Below are 19,619 nucleotides of genomic sequence, written 5' to 3'. Positions count from 1 at the left end.
AGCTCAGAAGATCTAAGAATTTATATTACATGTAAATAACTGCTTTTATTATTATATTTCATTATGAATCACTCTGAAATGTTTCGAATCATGTTTTTGAACAGGAAAATATACGCTTGTTTTTCAAATATTACCCACAATATACACAATTGAAAACGTCTGAAAAAATTTCGCTGATACACAGAATTGCGCATAAATCATAACGTATAAAAATTGTGTACATCAGTGAAAAAATTATGAGATCATCGGAGCCGAAAGTGAACATCAAAACATGGAAATTGGGTAAGTTCTTTTACAGATTGTCTTCTTGTTTTATATATGATTTCATAAAATGATTAGCGGAAGACTGATTACGTATATATTGAATCAAATTATAAATGTCTTGAAAGTATCAATGTTTTATTCTTGTCACTTTTATCATTTTTTAATTTTGTTCTGTATGGCATTGAGAAGGGAGTCTCATTTCGGTCCCACCCATATATAATGTTGTAGGGCTATTCTGCTACAGTAGACAAGTATTGAATTCAGCATAATTAATTTGTTCCCATTCCAGCTGTAGCGTCGGATGAGGATTTGTCCAGGACATCAGGACCAGGGTCCAGATCACATCAACCATTAAGAATCTACACCATTTTCTATAATTGATTAGGCCTATTGTGACATTTTGATGAGAAGACGTCATTCGATTCACTGTAAAAATATTTTTTTAAATAACCTAGGGTCTAAAAAATAAAAGTAAAAAGTAATGATGATATAAGCCAACGCCAGATATTGGCACCTTCCTCTAAAATGAAGAAAATAATCCACTAAATCACTATAAAAAATGAAAGAAAGAAAGAAAAAGGAGGGAGTGAGTGAGTGAGAAAAAAAGGTATGAAATGCTAAAGAACAGAAAAAAGAACGAAAGAGAGTGAGAAAGAAAGGAAGGAGAAGGAAGGAAGGAAGGTAGAAAGAAAGAACAAGAAAGAAAGAAAGAAAGAACGAAAGAAAGAAAGAAAGAAAGGAAGGAAGGAAGAGCAAAAGGAAAGGAAAGGCAGAAAAAAAGAAAGACAAGCTAAAGATGCTGTAGATGCTGGAAAAAAAATAGAGCCAATAAGATATGACTACAAAAGCCCTTTTCCTGGCCTAGAAGTAAGCCAGCCATCTTGAAGAGGAAAACCTGAACTAAATACAGAGGCATAACATGCCTGTGTTCAGAATTTAATCTATTTATCCGACTTATCCGTAGGTAAAGAAGAAAATGGTGGTGGGTGGGAAAAGAGGGGAGAGCTAGAAATCAAAATAGAGGAAAGAAAAAAGAAACGTACTTGTATGTAAAGTGTAAAAGAAGGAGAAAAAAAATGAATAAGTTAACGAAGAGATGGAACTTCAAGGATGGGAGAGATAAGAGGAGAAGAAAAGTAGTCAGATTTTTCACACAACATTTTAAGAAATTTGCTGAAATGTACTTTGGTACACGCAGAAGGCTATTGCTGGCAAATGCGATTCTTTCGGCATATATATCCTTTGGATCGGTAATTCTAACTCTCCCACCCCCCAAAAAAGAAAAAATAATAATAACAATATTTGAATAAGTGCAGGGCTCGAATTAATCCAAGGCCATGGCCTTAGATGCCCTCAGAAATGGCCTTGATGCCCTTTCAAATATTTGTAGACTTAAGGCCAAAATAACTGCCCTTTTTTGCTGTGGCCTTGGTGCCCTGTGGTAATCCAGTGCATGTGCCCCATTGAAAAGTGCATTTATTATTGATGCCCTTTTTTTGGTGGCCTTGGATGTCCCATAAAGTGAAAACTGCCTGCCCTTTCCCTTAAGTGCCCTTTTAGATAAATGGCCTTGTCCCTTTAAATTCTTAATTCGAGCCCTGAAGTGCATCCCACAAAAAATTAAACCAAGGGTTAGCGATGATTTGTTATAAAAAGCTTAGAATGTCCTCTTTCAGCTGGTATAACAGATAAGATTTTTCATCCACACATGAGTGAGTAAAAAAAATTAAAGAAAGTAGCAAACAGTCATTTGCCTTGGGGTATCAAAATTTCGAAAAGAAAATCACATGCCTAAAAAGTTCAATATCTGCTCTTCAATTTGATAGCTAAATCGCAGAAAATGTTTCTTTGAAACGATGGTTGTATTCCATAATTTCAGGAAAAATATGTGTTTTCACAGGTTTTCCACCAAAGCTATCGTACAGTTAACAAAAGACTTTCTGCATGGCTGATCGTCAACAAAACGGAGTGTCGAGTAAGTCTAAAAGCTATCCTGTAAACCCTTGAGCTCTTCACTTTTTGAAATTATTTCAATGACACTATAGATTATATGGTGGTCAATGCATGGATATATGCAGTGTAGTATGTACAAGTACAGTGCATTGTATGTATGGTTTAGCCCCTATAAATGACATTTTCTTTTTTTATTTGATAAGATATATTTTGCAAATATTCATAAACCCCAATTTAGAGGAGTAAAAGGGTATAGCTATATAAGCTTCTTGCTACTGTTCAACTGGTATCATATGATCCAAGAACCACAAGATAATGAAACCTTCTTTTTGGCCGAAGAAATGGCTTTAAAAATTAGTAAGTAAAATCACCTTATAACTCAATGATTTAAAGTACTAATTTTAGGAAAAACAAATTACCTGCCCCCCAAAACACACATGTATGAATAGACATCAAAATCAGAGAAAAGACCACCAAATAAAATCAGCTGTGGCAAAAAATGTGATTTTAGGGGTTTTCAAGCAGCCCTTTTGCAGAGTTGCTAATTTTCCGGATTTTTCCGGAATTCCGGATTTTTTCCTTTGCTGAAAAATATTCCGGGAAAAAAAATCGATTGTCAAAGTGAAATCCGTAAAAATTTCCCCTCCAAATCTTGTCACGGAGTTCGCTACGGAGAGCGCAGTTTCAATTTTGGATGGCCAATTTGCGCAGACGGAAAATTATTAGCGTTGTGCGCAGCATGAAGTTTAGCTGGTACTGTACTTGCACGGTACGCGCGAGCAATACATTGTAGCAGTTGCAAACGCCGCCCTGGCCCTGCAGGGATATCGGGTGTCAGCGCTATCCCAGTCGGGCGATCGCGCGCCCGGTAGAACCGCTCAAAGCACGGCCGGGTGTAGCTGCAATTGCCTGCTGCTGCGTGAGTGATTGGTTGTCTGCCGCGGGATTTCAGCTGAAAACCTATTTGCTACCATTAAATATGTGTTCTCTGGTGCGTATTCATTAATTCATATGTGTGAACTATCCATCATTTTGATAGAAATTGTGATTTATGGATTTTCAATAGTATAGGATTGTCTTGTTGATGAGTACAGTGAGTGAAAAAGGGCACCCCAGCTGCTACATACACCCGTCCCGAGTCGCACCCATTGGCCGCAGCATATTAACCCGCAGCAGGTTAACCCGTACCGTTAAATGAGTACGGGTTACATGATTTTTTTTTTTGAGCACCTTTCTTGCCTATGATATGAAGTTTATTATGTCATTAATTATTTGTTATGTACTACTGTAGATTAATGATTTCAGCCCTCTAAAGAATAAGAAAACGTTCCAGCTTCAGGGGGCTTCGCCCTTGACCCCGCCAGGGGCCCTGGGCGGGCCCCTGGACCCCCGGCCTGGGTTTTCAGGATTTTTTTGAGCTATCAGTTAGCATCTCTGCTTTTGTATTTTAGCCTGACACACTTCTTGGACCCAAGACAAAAAATACTGTAATTTCATAAAGGTAAAAGGAACCCAAAAAATTGTTGCCACAGTAAAACCAAAAATCATCCAATTATAGCCAACTCCTACTATAATTTCCATGTATGTACAGTGTACTTCGTATTGTGAACATTCATGTACCTGTATGCCGGTTGGAGTATCAGTGAATTCGAACAGATCCCATCAAACGATCACCGAAGTGTTTATACTTTGAATAAAAACATTTGCCAAATGAATCTGGAAGAAAATTTGTAACCGAACATGGAGAAATTGAAAAAAAATATGGTTGGTATTCCAGCAAGATGTCAGCCTTTTGACAAGGCTATTTTCCTCATCAAGTAGTGGCTTAAGCAAGACTAGGGTCCGACATAGAGAATTGGCGCGACCTGAGTGAGCGTGAGAATGAGCCTTTTGTAACCTGGAGGAGACGTGAATGTATGAATTATTTATGAGTATGTCAATGTTCCAATCCACTCTGTCATTGTTGATGATGTCATGGGACCAGCAACTTTCGCTTCTGCCGTATGGGGTCATCCAGGCTTCATTGAGGCGAATGATATGCTCGCTGAGTGGCCGCTACCTGAGAAACAATTATTACCGTAACAAGTCCTGGGGACGTTGCAGAAAGAGTTGCGTTTAAACGCAAGCCAAAAAATCAATCGTCAGTCCCAAATGTGCGCTGTTGATTGGTTGAAAATCAAGTTACGCATGATTTTTAGAGTTGCGATCGATTGCAACTCTTTCTGCAACGGGCCCCTGGGCCCTGTTGTACAAAGAGTTACAATTGATCCGATCAATCGTAACTCTATGGAAATCCATCAGTGTCAAAATTTTTTCTAAAAATTTGCACAATGTCCTTTTTATGCAAAGAGAAGCGCAGTGAATTTTCAAGAAAACAATGAATGCATGAATATACATTACAGCTAGAAAATATTTTGAACAAACATGCATAATACATGTAGATGTTGATGTTGCTGGCCGTCCATAGTCGCGATTGATCGGGTCTGTCGTAACTCCTTGTACAACAGGACCCTAGTCAGGTTCATAAAGACCCTGTGACCGGGCTCACAATCCTGGCATTCACCCACCCTTTCACAAATGCTCTATTTTCCAGTTGACAGGCATTTTATTATTGATTAAAATATCGTAACAAACACAGGGCGTCGTTTAAATGCTATCCAGATATTTGGTCTTCTCCAAGCAGTGATATTACACTGTCCGTTGTGTGCTTATTTTTGTTGGTGATTTTACAGAGTATTAGGTTTATGTTAAGATTTTTATTTGAAAGAACCCCTCATGAAGTCATGATTGTTTGCTGCTATTGCAGTTGCTTAGCTTGAACTCCATCATGTTAATCTTTTTTTTATTCTTTATATCCCCATGTATATATCTAGGAATTTCACTTGTTTCTTCATTCTGATCCATCTGCACTAACTTTAAAGACTAGCTCCTTATTAGTCATCACACGTGCGAAACATGGATCCACGCATGGATCCCCGGCGTCGCAGGAGACGACTTGCCGACAACGGCGAAGACCTTTTTGCCCAGCTCCTTGGTCGCCGAAATATGCAACCCCCTCGGCACATCGCGGCAAACCACATTCAAGGACCGCCTGGGCCGGTAAATGTGGGTCGACCATTTCATGCCCCCAATTTCGCCCCACCGGCACTGCGGTTTGGCCAGCAGGCTCCAGCGCAAGGTGGAGCCAAACGAGGAGAAGTCCAGTTCATCAAGGGTCTCTCATGCATGTTGTTGAATCTGTACGGAAAAGCGAGGAGCTTCCGGCACACGGGAGGGAGAACGAAGGAGCCGGTGGCGTGCATAGCCTTGGTTGATTTGACGGAAGAGGAAAACTTCTTTGAGGTATGTTATTGATAATGATAAAAAATGATGATGATAATAAAAATAGTAATAGTTGTAGTGATGATGATGATAATAGTAACAGTAGTAATTATGATGATAATATTAATAGTATAGAACATCATATATCTACCCATTGTAGCCACTTCAGTTCTGAAAACTGTTTCTCCCAATTGGGCTCTGCCGTTCTTGACAAATACTGTCCTTGCTTCAGCTCGGCTGCCTTGATAAGGCACTCAAGCATTAAATTCAGTTCAATTACTTTGAGAAAGTGTCTCCCGCCATTCAAGAATTTCATCTTTATTTCAAGAAGTTATCTTTTTTGGGGTAAGAAAGCCCTAATATTGAATATTTAAAATTTTCTTTAAGAAAAATTTAATAATATGCAAATTTATGCTAATTTGGGGCACCTAATTTGCGTAGTTGGTAAAATGGGCGTCACGTATGGGACAATTATAAAAAATCATAGAAAATAAAGAAAAAACTTATGAGATTTAGTCATTGGTGGGACTTGGACCCCCCTAACATCTTATTACTTTGGGGGGGGGGGAGTGGTGTCATCAATATGATAACTAGGTCTTGCCCAAGGATGGATGTTGCATATGTAACAGTTTGAGGGTGTTTTTTAAGTTATTTCTTAGAATAAATTATTTGTTTTGTTGCTTCTCTTGGAAGTTCTTATTCATTGAGTATGAAAATTTTGTACCACAAAAAGTTAAAAAAATATAGTTTGCTTTTTAAATTAAAAGTTGATTTAAAAGTTGTTACATATGGAACAACATGTTACGTATGGGACATTTACACAAAATGTCAGTGGGGAGATTTGTGTACAAAGAGAATGGAGAAAAACTAATTTCAAGAGTGCTATTAAAAGCAATTTATTTACCTTTTCTTCAATAGTGTCTAAAGACTGATGTCTTATAAACACTGATTAATGAAAAAAACTAAAGCCAAAAAATTGTGAAAATGGAAAACTATGAGAAAAAAAAACCAATAAAATTAGAAATACACTGAAATCTTCTGTCAAGAACTCTAATAGCTTTACTTGAAAATATGTTACAATCATTGTAAGTAATAAATCTTAGCTTGTTTTGTGTCTCATCACTATCATCTGTGTAAGTTGATAAATCCAGTTATAAGTACAGTTATTACCTCTTTATCTACCCTTGTAGGTGGAAATTAAAGGACAGGGAGTAGGGAGCGAGGATATCCGTGTTGGTCTGGCAATGCAGACACACCCTACAGACGCTTATCTAGGATCGACAAAGACCTCCATAGGGTACAGCGTCTAAGATGGCAAAGGGTAAGTTCTAGCTGATTATCAACAAAGACATTTGTAGGGTACAGCGTCTAAGATGGCAAAGGGTAAGTTCTAGCTGATTATCAACAAAGACATTTGTAGAGTACAGCGTCTAAGATGGCAAAGGGTAAGTTCTAGCTGATCGTCAACATTGATATCCGTAGGGGTAATAGCATTTACGATGATGAAGGGTAAGTTCTAGCTGATTATCAACATTTGTAGGGTACAGCGTCTAAGATGGCAAAGGGTAAGTTCTAGCTGATTGTCAACATTGGCATCCATAGAGTATAGCATTTACGATGATGAAGGGTATCCCTGTTTGTCTGGCAATGCAGACACACCCTACAGACGCTCATCTAGGATCGACAAAGACCTCCGTAGGGTATATCGTCTACGTTGGCAAAGGGTAGGTTCTAGGGAAAAAATTACTGGGGTGATCGGGGCGATTTTGCCTTAAAAAATGCTCAAAACAGCCCTTAAATTTCAAAAAGGGCTACAGAACATCTGCATTCACTGCAGTATTATGTTTATGCTTGTAGCAGATTCACATGTTGGTATTAGGCTGTGAAGTTTAGCCCCCTATTTTTGCCTCGGAAGTTGTAGGTCAATTCCTTGGGCCTAAGATATGGAAGCTTAAAAGTGCCACCGAGATGTTGAGATAATTATCTCGGGAAGTCGACATCTTGATAGCAAAATATAAGATGACGAGATCCTGGATCTCATCATGTTGACATCTTTTAGAAGAGATGATGAGATGACGAGATCCTGGATCTCATCATGTCAACATCTTTTAGAAGAGATGTTGAGATGACGAGATCCTGGATCTCATCATGTCAACATCTTTTAGAAGAGATGTTGAGATGACGAGATCCTGGATCTCATCATGTCGACATCTTTTAGAAGAGATGATGAGATGACAAGATCCTGGATCTCATCATGTCAACATCTTTTAGAACAGATGATGAGATGACAAGATCCCGGATCTCATCATGTCAACATCTTTTAGAAGAGATGTTGAGATGACAAGATCCCGGATCTCATCATGTTGACATCTTGTAGAAAAGATGATGAGATGATGAGATGATCTTGTCATCTCAACATCTCTTCTTAAGATGTTGACATGATGAGATCCAGGATCTTGTCATCTCATCATCTCTTCTACAAGATGTCAACATGATGAGATCCAGGATCTTGTCATCTCATCATCTCTTCTACAAGATGTCAACATGATGAGATCCGGGATCTTGTCATCTCATCATCTCTTCCAAAAGATGTCAACATGATGAGATCCAGGATCTTGTCATCTCATCATCTCTTCTAAAAGATGTCAACATGATGAGATCCGGGATCTTGTCATCTCAACATCTCTTCTAACAGATGTTGACATGATGAGATCCGGGATCTTGTCATCTCATCATCTCTTCTAAAAGATGTCGACATGATGAGATCCAGGATCTCGTCATCTTATCTTTTGCTATCAAGATGTCGACTTCCCGAGATAATTATCTCAACATCTCGGTGGCACTTTTAAGCTTCCATACTAAGATATTGTTATGCTGCCCTCATAAGCCTAGGTCAGAAAGTTGGGTCAGTTAGTTGATTTAGTTTTCCCTTTTTATATTGCTGCTGCGCTGTGTATTAAAAGAGAAGGGATGATTTTTTTTATGCAGTCACATCGCATACAAAAGTTCTTTTTCATTGAATACAAATTTGAGCAAATTCTTCACCAAATCTGGCATTTTTGCCCAAAGACGTTGCATTCGTGTATTCTTCATGACACTGTTTTTAGCATTTTATGGTGGCTTGGATGAGGGCAGTTGACTTGACATAACATTTTTTTTGCCTAATGCTAATGAGCAATGCCATAAAGAATGTGTGTCCATTACTTTTTTCATATGGGACCTTCCTAATATACTTTTTATTTGTTCATACAGGTACTTTGGCAGACCAGATACGCTAGTCTGCCCACCAGCCCACAACTTTGACAAAGTTGGCATTGCGCTTCACTTCGAGCGAGCAGAATGCTCTGGGGAGGATGCCAGCACGTTCATCTGCCCACTCTCTGTTGTGGTCAACGGGAAAAGGGTAAGAGGGCGCTACAATGTGGCACGAGAAAGCTCGATTCACAATTCAATTAAAGGCAAAGTTCATTCTGACCATAATTTTTTTGTTTATAATTCAGTTTTTATTGATAAAATAATTATACAACAACAATAAAAAAAACATTCACATGAAATATCACACATATAATACAATAGAAACAAAAATTGAATAAAAAAATATAGAAAAAGGAATAAAGGAGCGACATGAATTTCAAAACATAGAGATTAATGAAATAAGATAACCACTAACATTCACAGCAAATTACAGCTCAAATCTCCATTTGCGGAAATGAAGAGATAGTTTATATTTCTTTTTGGCTATCCTATACTCTGTTTCCCTATTAACATTCAAGTGAATTTTAAAAGCTTGGTACGTGGGAGAGTTATTTTGAAATTTACAAATATGAATAAAATATTTCAGTAACAAGTCACAAATCTATCGTCTTTGTTTCCAAGCATTCTTTCAAAGGGTGTAAATTTCATGTTATCATGCATTTTCATATTAATAGATTTGATCACTTCATACCAAAGAGGTTGAATGTGGGTGCATTTCATAAACAAATGTACAAATGTTTCTGGTTTGATTAAAAGCAGAAAAGACTCTAGAAAAGTTTGCCGAAGGTTTGATGAAAATCCATCAAGGAATTTTGGAGAGTCATGAATTTTGAAAGTGAGGTCACAGACGAGCAGCTCCCCCATATGCCACGTGATAAAAAAAAGGAAAGATTTCTCAAAATAATGGAAGTTTCTGTTTCTGTTTTTGTTTGTGGTAACTCCCGTAGGAACTCGGCAGGACAGCATTTTGGTAAAAGTCCAGCCGGTATATAACCAATTACCTAGGAAACATTTTATGTCTAGGTAAATCAGTCATAGTGGCTGACCTTATAGACGACAGATATTTAGTGATTTAGTTGTGTCTTGGATATATCAGTTCATCCCTCTCCTGTAAGAAAAATATGTTTATTTAGCTATGCTATATTACTGATATAGATTATCAAATGGTTACCCCAAAATTTATATAAATTTGATTATTTTGTATGGTGATATTTCTTGATTTTGGTTTAGATCCTACAGCAGGAGATAACCCTTGACCCCTTGAAGCCATTTTACCCAGCATTCAGTTCATCCCCCTCATATTTTTATTCAGCTATCCTATATTACTGCATATGAAGGATGTAGATTCAATCATTACCAAAAAAGTCATATAATTTTAATGATGATGTATGCTGATATTTCTTGATTTTTGTTTAGATCCTACAAGAGGAGATAGCCCTTGACCCCTTGAAGCCGTTTTACCCAGCATTCAGTCTGGGAGGCCGAGAGCAGCACGTCAAGTACCTCGGCCTGAGTAGATGGTCGTACCAGGAGGAGGATATGCTGATAGATGATGTCATGGAAGAACAGATGTGGAGAAGGGTCAACCATGCATCGGTTAATGGACAGGTAAGGGTCAAAGGTCATCTGAGGTTCAAAGGATCTGGTAAAGGTCAAGGGTCATTTGGGTCATTGTAAGATGTCATCAGAGAACAGACTTTGTAGAAGGCCCACAATGTGACACTTAATATGTATGTATTGAGGCCAGCGCACACCTTACGACCCAACTGGTCTGAGACTGGCTTGCGACTGAGTGAGAGAAGATGTGATGTCACAGCTCTTGTCAGCCTGAGAGTGGCAGACCGGTCAGAGACAAGTCGCAAGGAAATCGTAAGGATTTGCCATGTCGAATCCTTTTGACTGGATCGCAAGCTCAATCCAACCTCCAGCCAGCCAGACAGAAGAGTTGCATGACGCGTATATGATAAACACACGCATACGCAGTAGTAAGCGCATTTTCTCAGTTGCTATGGCAGAAAGCGCATGCGTGAGTCACGGACAGCATGGTAGTCGGATCGCTAGGTGTGCGGTGTACAGGCTTATGACAATCTTGCGATTCATCTCCCCTCACTCAGTCGCAAACCAGTCGCAAACCAGTCGCAGACCGATTGGGTCGTACGATGTGCATTGGCCTTTACAGATCATTTTGTGTTATGCTCCGATATAGGTCAAGAGTCAAAGGTCATTCACTTAATCAATCAGCAAGAAGACAAAATGGTTATTAAACAACAAAAAAATTAGTAAGGGGTTTTTAAGTAGACCTTGGAGTATAGGCTGATACCTGATACACTCGGATTGAAGAGATACTTGGGCTTTCTACCCCTTCGCCTGTACAGCATGTAGCCGTATGGATTGACACATAACTGTAATTTTCAATGTTCTATTTTATATAGTGCATACAGTGGACATAGATTGTCTCATTAATGACTGCTTTACTCACTTTATGTATTCATGTATCCAGTTAATAGCTTCTGGTACCTGTCTGCATGCTTGATTACCCACCCTAGATTGCATTGTTCCACTGTGGTGACACTTTGTCTCACACACTGGGTCAGTGGTTGTGTATATTTACTTTATTCATATATTTACTGTATATTACATGTATGTGTTATTCTGATGTATTTATAGTTTGTGAATTATTTTTTTTATGCACTTTTTGTTAAGAAGTGACCGAGGACAATTTTTGTGTTTTTAAACATGACAATAAAATTAATTGAATTGACTCTGGGTGAATTTTATGGTATTTTGATCAAGGTTTTGCAATGAAACCTGTTTTTAAAGCAAAAGTCCACCCCAAAAAAAACTTGATTTGAATAAAAAGAGAAAAATTCAACAAGCATAACACTGAAAATTTCATCAAAATCGGATGTAAAATAAGAAAGTTATGACATTTCAAAGTTTCGCTTCATTTCACAAAAACAGTTTTATGAACGAGCCAGCTACATCCAAATGAGAGAGTCGATGATGTCATTCACTCACTATTTCTTTTGTTTTTTATTGTTTGAAATATGAAATATTTTTATAGTCTCGTCATTGTCATGTGAAATGAAGTTTCATTCCTCCCTGAACACGTGGAATTCCATTATTTTAAAACTCTGTGCTTCAGGGAAGGAGGTCCCAATCGTCCAATTCATAAAAATTGAAATATTGTATAATTCAAACAATAAAAAACAAAAGAAATAGTGAGTGAGTGACATCATCAACTCTCTCATTTGGATGTAACTGGCTCGTTCATATAACTATTTTGTTAAAAATAAGCGAAACTTTGAAATGTCATAACTTTCTTATTTTACATCCGATTTTGATGAAATTTTCAGCATTGTGCTTGTCTGATTTTTCTCTATTGATTCAAATCAACATTTTTCTGAGGTGGACTTGACCTTTAAAGACTGCACGATGTACATGTAGATAAGAAAAGTGGTCTTGATGAGCATAATTATTCTGATAATGATAATTATGATAATATATAGAACTTTTTTTAGATGCTCAAAGCAGTATAAAGAAAGAATAAAAATGACACAGTTAATACATACCTGGATGTATTACGTGTTTCAACAGATAATTCTATTCAAAGGAAAATATCTTGTGGTCTTTATAAACTAGTGGTTCCTGTTAATGGGTTGTCACTCTGATTGTTTTTTTTTCCTTTTTATTGGCTACAGATTGTGACGTATACAGGAAAGGGGGAGGATTTCTCGGAGTTTGGGATGGCTCAGGGACGGAAACGGCTCGGCCCGGCAAACCATTACTTTGAGCTGGAGATCATCGACCCGGGAAGGAGTTGCTATGTCGCCCTCGGCGTGACCCGGAAGGACTACCCCACCAATATGCATCCTGGGTGGGATCGAGGGTCAATCGCTTACCATGCAGGTGAGGTCCAACTCTAGACTAATGTTTATACTTGACGAGCCACCCCAAAACCCCATTTGGAGCAATGTGGCCCAGTGGATTAGTCTTCGGACTTTGAAACAGAGGGTCGTGGGTTCAAATCCCAGCCATGGCGTATTTTCCTTCAGCAAGAAACTGATCCACAATGTGCTGCACTCAACCCAGGTGAGGTAAATGGGTACCGGTAGGAAGTAATTCCTTAAAAAGCTGTGTGCGCTATGAACGCCTAGCTTAGCCGGGTAATATAGGAGCGCCTTGATCACCTAACAAGGTGGATATGTACGCAATATAAATACCCTATATTATTATTATTAAAACTAACAAGAAGTCGCCAGGAAGGTACTCTCTGAATCAGCACTTCTCAACTGGTGGGCCGCGAAAAGCTCCAGAGGGAGAGAAAAAATAAGAAAAAACAAACTATCAATATCGCACAAACCTTTCCGAACATGGTATTTCCGAACAGTCTACGTGGGTCAAACGGAGCTATGTTGGTTATGATCTAACTTTGAAATGAACTGCATGTATATTGTGTCTTTGATGTAGTTTATTGTCGCCCATTTACCGGACCTTTGCGAATGCAGATTACCTCTCACAATATTTGTTTCAAAAGGGCTTCGGAGCTTTGTGTTTAAATATCTCACGAAACACTTCATCAAAATGGACGTTTTCTTTAAAATGTTGGTACCAGGTACATGTACACATCTCATGCTGGAGTGAGTGGATTTTTTCAGACTACTGACATCGATATGTGGTGGGACTGGGAAAAAATTTAAACCCTTTTGAAGGGACTCTTTACATACTCTTTTTTTACTCTTGTTATTAGACGATGGTTAAATCTTCACAGGCCATCGTTCTTCTGTTCATCTCTTACTTTCTTTTTTTCATATGTCTGCTGTTTTAGGTACTCATCTAACTACATGTACATTTAAAGGGATGGTCCAGGCTGAAGATATGTATATCTCAATAGAGTAAAATTCACAAAGCAAAATGCTGAAAATTTGGATAACAAATAACAAAGTTATTGAATTTCAGAGATATGCATTATTCCGGTGAAACAGTTCTAAGCATGTCTTTATGAATATTCATTTAGTGGGCTGATGATGTCATATCCCCACTTGTTCTTTTGTATTTTATTATGCGAAATCAGGTTCGTTCAAAATTTTTCTACCAAGAACTAATTAGATTTACAACTGAGTAAGTGCATTAGTTATTTATTGCCGCAACTATTTCATCGTAATGGAGACACATCATTTACGCACATATGAAAAATTGAAACCATTATGATTTCATGTAATAACATAAGAAAAGGGAAAGTGGAGGTATGACATCATCAGCCCACCTAATGAACATTCATGATGCTGTGCATATAACTGTTTTCACAAAGTATTGATGAATTTAAAAATTCAATAACTTTGTTATTTGTTTCAGCCCGGACCATCCCTTTGAAGACTACTGACATGATTATGTATATGTGGGACTGGGTCAGAATCAATGCTCTTATTAAAGTGACTCTTTACTCTTCTTTCCTTAGATGATGGTAAGATCTTCACTGGTCATGGAGTAGGAAACCCTTTTGGACCGAAATGCCATAAAGGTGACATCATGGGGTGTGGTATAATGTTTCCTAGAGATTACCAGGCAGATAGGTGAGAATCGTATTTCCGTTCTCTCCCTCCGCTTTTCTCTTTCTCTCTCTCTCTTTCTTTCTCTTTTTCTCTCTTTCTTTCTTTCTTTTTTTTCTCTTTCTTTCTTTCTTTCTTTCTCTCTCTCTTTCTTTCCTCCTTTCTTTCGTTCTTCTTTTTTTCTCTTTCTTTCGTTCTTTCTTTCTCTCTTTCTTTATTTCTTTTTTTTCTCTTTCTTTATTTCTTTCTTTCCTTCTTTCTTTCTTTCTTTCTTTCTTTCTCTCTCTTTCTCTCTTTCTTTCTTTCTTTCTTTCTTTCTTTCTTTCTTTGATTCTTTCTTTCCATATCTCCTTATATCCCTTTCTTTTTCATATTTTTGCCTTTTGGAGGGACACAACTGAGGTCGTGAAGTCAAAAGTCATCTGCTTTCGACGTAGTATTGTATCATTATATGAACGGTGGTTTTTGTGAATAACCATTTAAGTAGTTTTCAAAGTCAGCACTGCTGCTACAGGTATATTGAACCGTGTAATGCAGGTGAGACTGCCAGAATCGCTTCACTTGTTTTCTCTCTCCCAGTCCTTCTCTTAATTCTCTTTATACTGTTTACTTCGTTCCCCTTTCTCTTCCTCTCCCTTTCCCTCTCTTTTTCTCACTCCCAGTCTTTCTCTTTATCCTGTCCTTCCTTTCTTGCTCTTTTTCCCCCTTCTCATTCCCTTTATTCTCTGCCTTTCTCTTTATTTTTTACTCACTCCCCCTCTGATATTTCTCTCTTTTTTCTTTTTTTTTTCTTTCTGTTTTTTTAATCTTTTTTCCTTTCCCATTTTCTCTCTACCATCCCCTCTCTTTTTATTTTTTTCACGCAAGCAAGCAACTTTTTCCTTTCCTTTCTATCTTTCCTCTTTCTCTAAACTGGTTATTAGGCCAATTCGATGGCCAGTAGATGAACTGGTTAGAAACAGCATAAAGCCGGGGTAATAATAACATTACCATGTTAAGCAGGGCCCGCTGGTAGAACTGTTTTCAGAACTGAAGTGGCTTCCTTGGGTGAAATATGACGTTCTTATTATAAAGTAATACCATGCGGAATTTGCCTCACTGGTATAGAGCAGGCGAGGTTGTTACAAAATACAAACTTTCCTCTTTTTTCCATATTGATCTGTAATTAGTGATATCGGGAAGGATACAGGGGAGGAAATGTTCTGAAGGTAGCTTGCATGGATAATTTTCCCCAACGCCCTCACTGATGTGTGTTATAACAAAATACCGACCCATCCCTTCTTTCCTGTCACCACAGTGATGATGGCAGTGATACGGAAGAGGGTAATTTTATTGAAGCAAAGCCATCATTCTATAGTTACTAGTAGGTACTTTTGGAACAGTTGAAATACCATCCGCTGTATAGTTCATGGGTTACATATGTCCGTAAGGTACACTTAGCTTATGGGGATTAATTTTTACTAACGCCCTCACTGATGTGTGTTATAAGAAAATAACGACCCATCCCTTCTTTCCTGTATTAAACTCCAGTGACGATGGCAGTGATACTGAAGAGGAGATCATTGACGAATGGAGGCCCGGGAAACCCAACCCCAACAGGCTTGGTGAACCGGGCGATCAAGATAACGTCGGTATCCACCTCTACGACTTCTCGGACGACGAGGACCTTTGGCTCGAAGACGAGCTCATCAATGCGATGGGTGATGGTCAGAGGAAACAAGAGAGAACAAAAGTACAAGTGAGTTAGTCAATAGTCGTCATGGTAATAGTCCACTTTTGATGATGATGATGATGTACGGCATTTGTATAGCACCATGTATCTGTCAAAGACATTCAAAGGCGCACTTGAGGAGCCTGCCAATCTGGGTCGCCTACAAGGGCACGCCCACAGAACTGTGACCTGCAGGTCTCTCCTTCTGATAACTGGTTTGGGGAATGCAGGTGGACCACTCCACTGGGGTTTTCCCATTACTCTTATACGAATAGTGAAGTGGGTTCTTAACATGCAAAGGTGGTGATTCTCCTCTACACGGGGCCTCCATTTAACGTTCTATCCAAGAGACGGAGTGTTTTCCACTGTAACATAGCCTGCATCTATGAAACAGGGGAGAGACGTTAATACACACAACGCACTGGCTTCAATCATCCGCCGGGGTGGACTCAAACCCGCGATCTTTGGTTCGACGGGCAGACGCTTTACCGTCTGCCAACTTTGCTCTCTCTTTTTATACAGCTCCTTCATATACATATGGTGCCATATTCACGGAAAGCCTCAGAAATGTTTGTCAAGTAGGGCTAAAGGCTGGCTTTCACGTGGCTCACAAAAAATGTCTTTCATAGGTTCTGCAAGAATGCTCCTGATTATGTCTTTATATCGTGGTAACATGATTTGACCAAAAAATTAGTTTTTATGATGAAAGTTAATCACCATTTATTGACCAAAATACTGCTCAATGTTTCTTTGAACCAATTTCGGAACTTTGTAAGTTGGTACCCAACTGCCCACTTTTTATGGTCAAGCACTGATGCAGAGCTGCCAACCAGTACGTTTTGGGCGTATTTAGAACGTTTTTGTAACCAAAATACAACAGTAAATTTTTTTTTGAAATCATAATTTAATGAGAAAAATCATCTATATGTCTCTATTTCATAAAACTTTCACAAATATGGTCATTGAATCAATGTGATTTCAGGTAACTATTTTTTTTCAATCATTTTTTTAACACCAGGGTTAGATATACACATGTTTCATTGTTTTGTTTTCTTTTCATCTGCAAGAGCAGTGCAAAAGCGTGCAGCTTGAGTGCCGCGCATTGTATTATGAAATACATTTTGGGGGGGGAATATTCTTTTATCACAGAATACAATTTTTCATTTCCAGAGGTTGGCAGATCAGCTGATGGAAGCATCATTTTCTTTTTCCCCCTTCCATGCTCTCCTGGAATTGGAGTTCACAATGAAACTGAATATATAATGAAATTCAGACTAAGGGATATACCGAGTTATCGGCAATATTTTGCTGATGATAATCGACAAACAGAATCAAATATCGACCAGCACTAATTAAAAGGCAAGAATCACAATCCCTACGATACTTTCATAACACGCTTTGTCTTTTCTGTTTTGTGTATCTATCTAGGTCTTCTTTACCCGCAACGGAACAACGATCGGGAGAAGAGAAAATGTCACCATCCCGGCTGGCGGCTTTTATCCGACCGTCGGTCTTCTGAGTCCAGAGGAGAAAGTTAGGGTCGACCTACAACCCCTGAGCGGTTGAGACATGAATATTCATGATCCTCATTCTCATCAATATTCAGGTAATATTGAGCAGTCTTGCTGATGAACAAAGATGAATATTCATGGAACTTCATTCTCATCACTATTCAGGTAATATCAGGCAATCTTGCTGATCAACAGAGATATGAATAATAATGAATTTAATTCTCATCTTTATTCAGGTTTATTGAGTCATCTGGCTGATGAATATTCATAAATATTCTTGAAGTTAAAGCATCGGATATGTTGATTATCGTATATTATCTTGGACAATCTTGTTGATTAATACTATTAAGTTGAATACCAGCATTTGATGAATATTCATGAAGTTAGAATAGAGATCTGCTTTAAACAATCTTGCTGATTATGAACATATTAGATGAATATTAGCATTAAGATGAACATTATATGACCTTCGTTCTCATCAATATAAATGTATTGTTGGAGCAACCTTGATGTCGAAAAAAGATGAATATTCATGATGCAGGAGTATCAGTTGTGGTGTTGTATAATCACACTAATAAACATTTAGATATCCTAGGAGATGAATAATTATGTTGTGACTCCACCCTCCACCATCACCTTATAGGTTCTTTTCTGAAGAACACTCACTGATGAATTTATTCACTTTTTGAAGAATATCAATTAGTAGGTAAATATTATTAATAAGTAACTGAATATTCATGAATTTGACTCCACCATATTCTTTTCTGAAGAAAGTACATCCATAGATGAATATTCATTGTGTGAAGAATATCAATGTACAAGATGAATATTCATAATGTGACTCCACCCTCCACCATGTTCTCTTCTGAAGAAAGTACATCCATAGATGAATATTCATTGTGTGAAGAGTATCAATGTACAAGATGAATTTTCATGAGAAGATGAATATTCATGAGTAGATGAATATTCGGGATGTGACTCCACCATCCACCATTTACTTTCACCAAGGTATATAAAAGTGAATTACTCAAGGAAACCTTGGGGGTGTTTCACAAAGATTTAAGTATGACTTAGAGTTGCACTTAAATACCGAGTTGCGTACGGTATGAAAGGCTTGACAGCATTGGTAAGATCTGTCGTGAGGACGCACACTACTGCGTATCTATTAATAAGATCGTGCGTCGTATTTCAGATCTTTGTGAAACACCCCCCTTATCGTGATTCTTCCATTGCTGTACTGTACCTTCTTGTCATGGAGTGTTCACTGTTTTTTTTTTATGTTTTCAAGGCAATATAAAAATAGCACAGTCACTTCGAATAGTGCCAGCGTATGACCAAAGTGGTTCCTAAATCGTTACCCATGATGCAACATTTTGACATGCAGTCTTTTGAATTATTCCAACTAGAATAAAGCAACTAATGATTTAAAGCACTCATATACCACAATATGCCACAGTCATTTTGAACAGTGCCAACCCGAGACTAAAACCAATCCCGTAGTTCCCTGATTATTACCCAGGGTGCAACCGTTTGGTCATATAGTCTAAGAATTGTACCATGACATTTGCTCCGGCGACAATTGCTCTGATGGAAAATCTGCATGTTAAGCCAAACATAAAACCTAAACTCCAAAACTAAGTAAACCCTAATCAATATTAATTTGAACAAAAACTCTATTTCTATCCTAACTCTAATCCTGTCACCTACTATATACATATATGGTTAATGATCATGTTGTTTTCTTTTTTTTTTAAATCAACATTTGCAACATATTTCTGATTGATTTTATATGGAATAAGCTGGTTTGTTTATTTTGGAGATCATTCAATACAGAAAACCATTGAGGTGATTGATTGTTAGTTTTGAGGAGGGAGCCATGCGTATGAAAGAGCTATTCTTTAGCTCTACGTTGATACCTTTACACTTGCATTAATCTCTGACATGACTTGATAAATCACTGGCTTGAAAGAAATCTGGGGAGTGCTTCATCAACATTTTTGTCCGACAAGTTGTCAGATCTGACAACTTTCCTTGATTCTGATTGGCTGATAGTCA

The 19,619-nt window shown here is 38.0% G+C and overlaps 1 protein-coding gene across 1 annotated transcript; it reads left to right on the top strand.

The window, feature by feature from the left end:
- Positions 1-13: 13 nt before the first annotated feature.
- Positions 14-18,243, top strand: LOC121417298 (SPRY domain-containing protein 3-like). Its single transcript, XM_041610953.1, is given in 9 exon segments — positions 14-282; positions 5,091-5,559; positions 6,729-6,859; positions 8,791-8,941; positions 10,210-10,401; positions 12,495-12,702; positions 14,252-14,366; positions 15,873-16,080; positions 17,482-18,243. Coding segments are annotated over 8 exon segments (1,530 nt in total). The 5' UTR covers positions 14-282; positions 5,091-5,172; the 3' UTR covers positions 17,620-18,243.
- Positions 18,244-19,619: the final 1,376 nt, after the last annotated feature.

Source organism: Lytechinus variegatus, chromosome 6 (assembly GCF_018143015.1).
Source record: "Lytechinus variegatus isolate NC3 chromosome 6, Lvar_3.0, whole genome shotgun sequence".
NCBI lineage: Eukaryota > Metazoa > Echinodermata > Echinoidea > Temnopleuroida > Toxopneustidae > Lytechinus > Lytechinus variegatus.
Note: the sequence above shows the minus strand (reverse complement) of the source record. Positions and strands in the feature narration are given on the sequence as shown.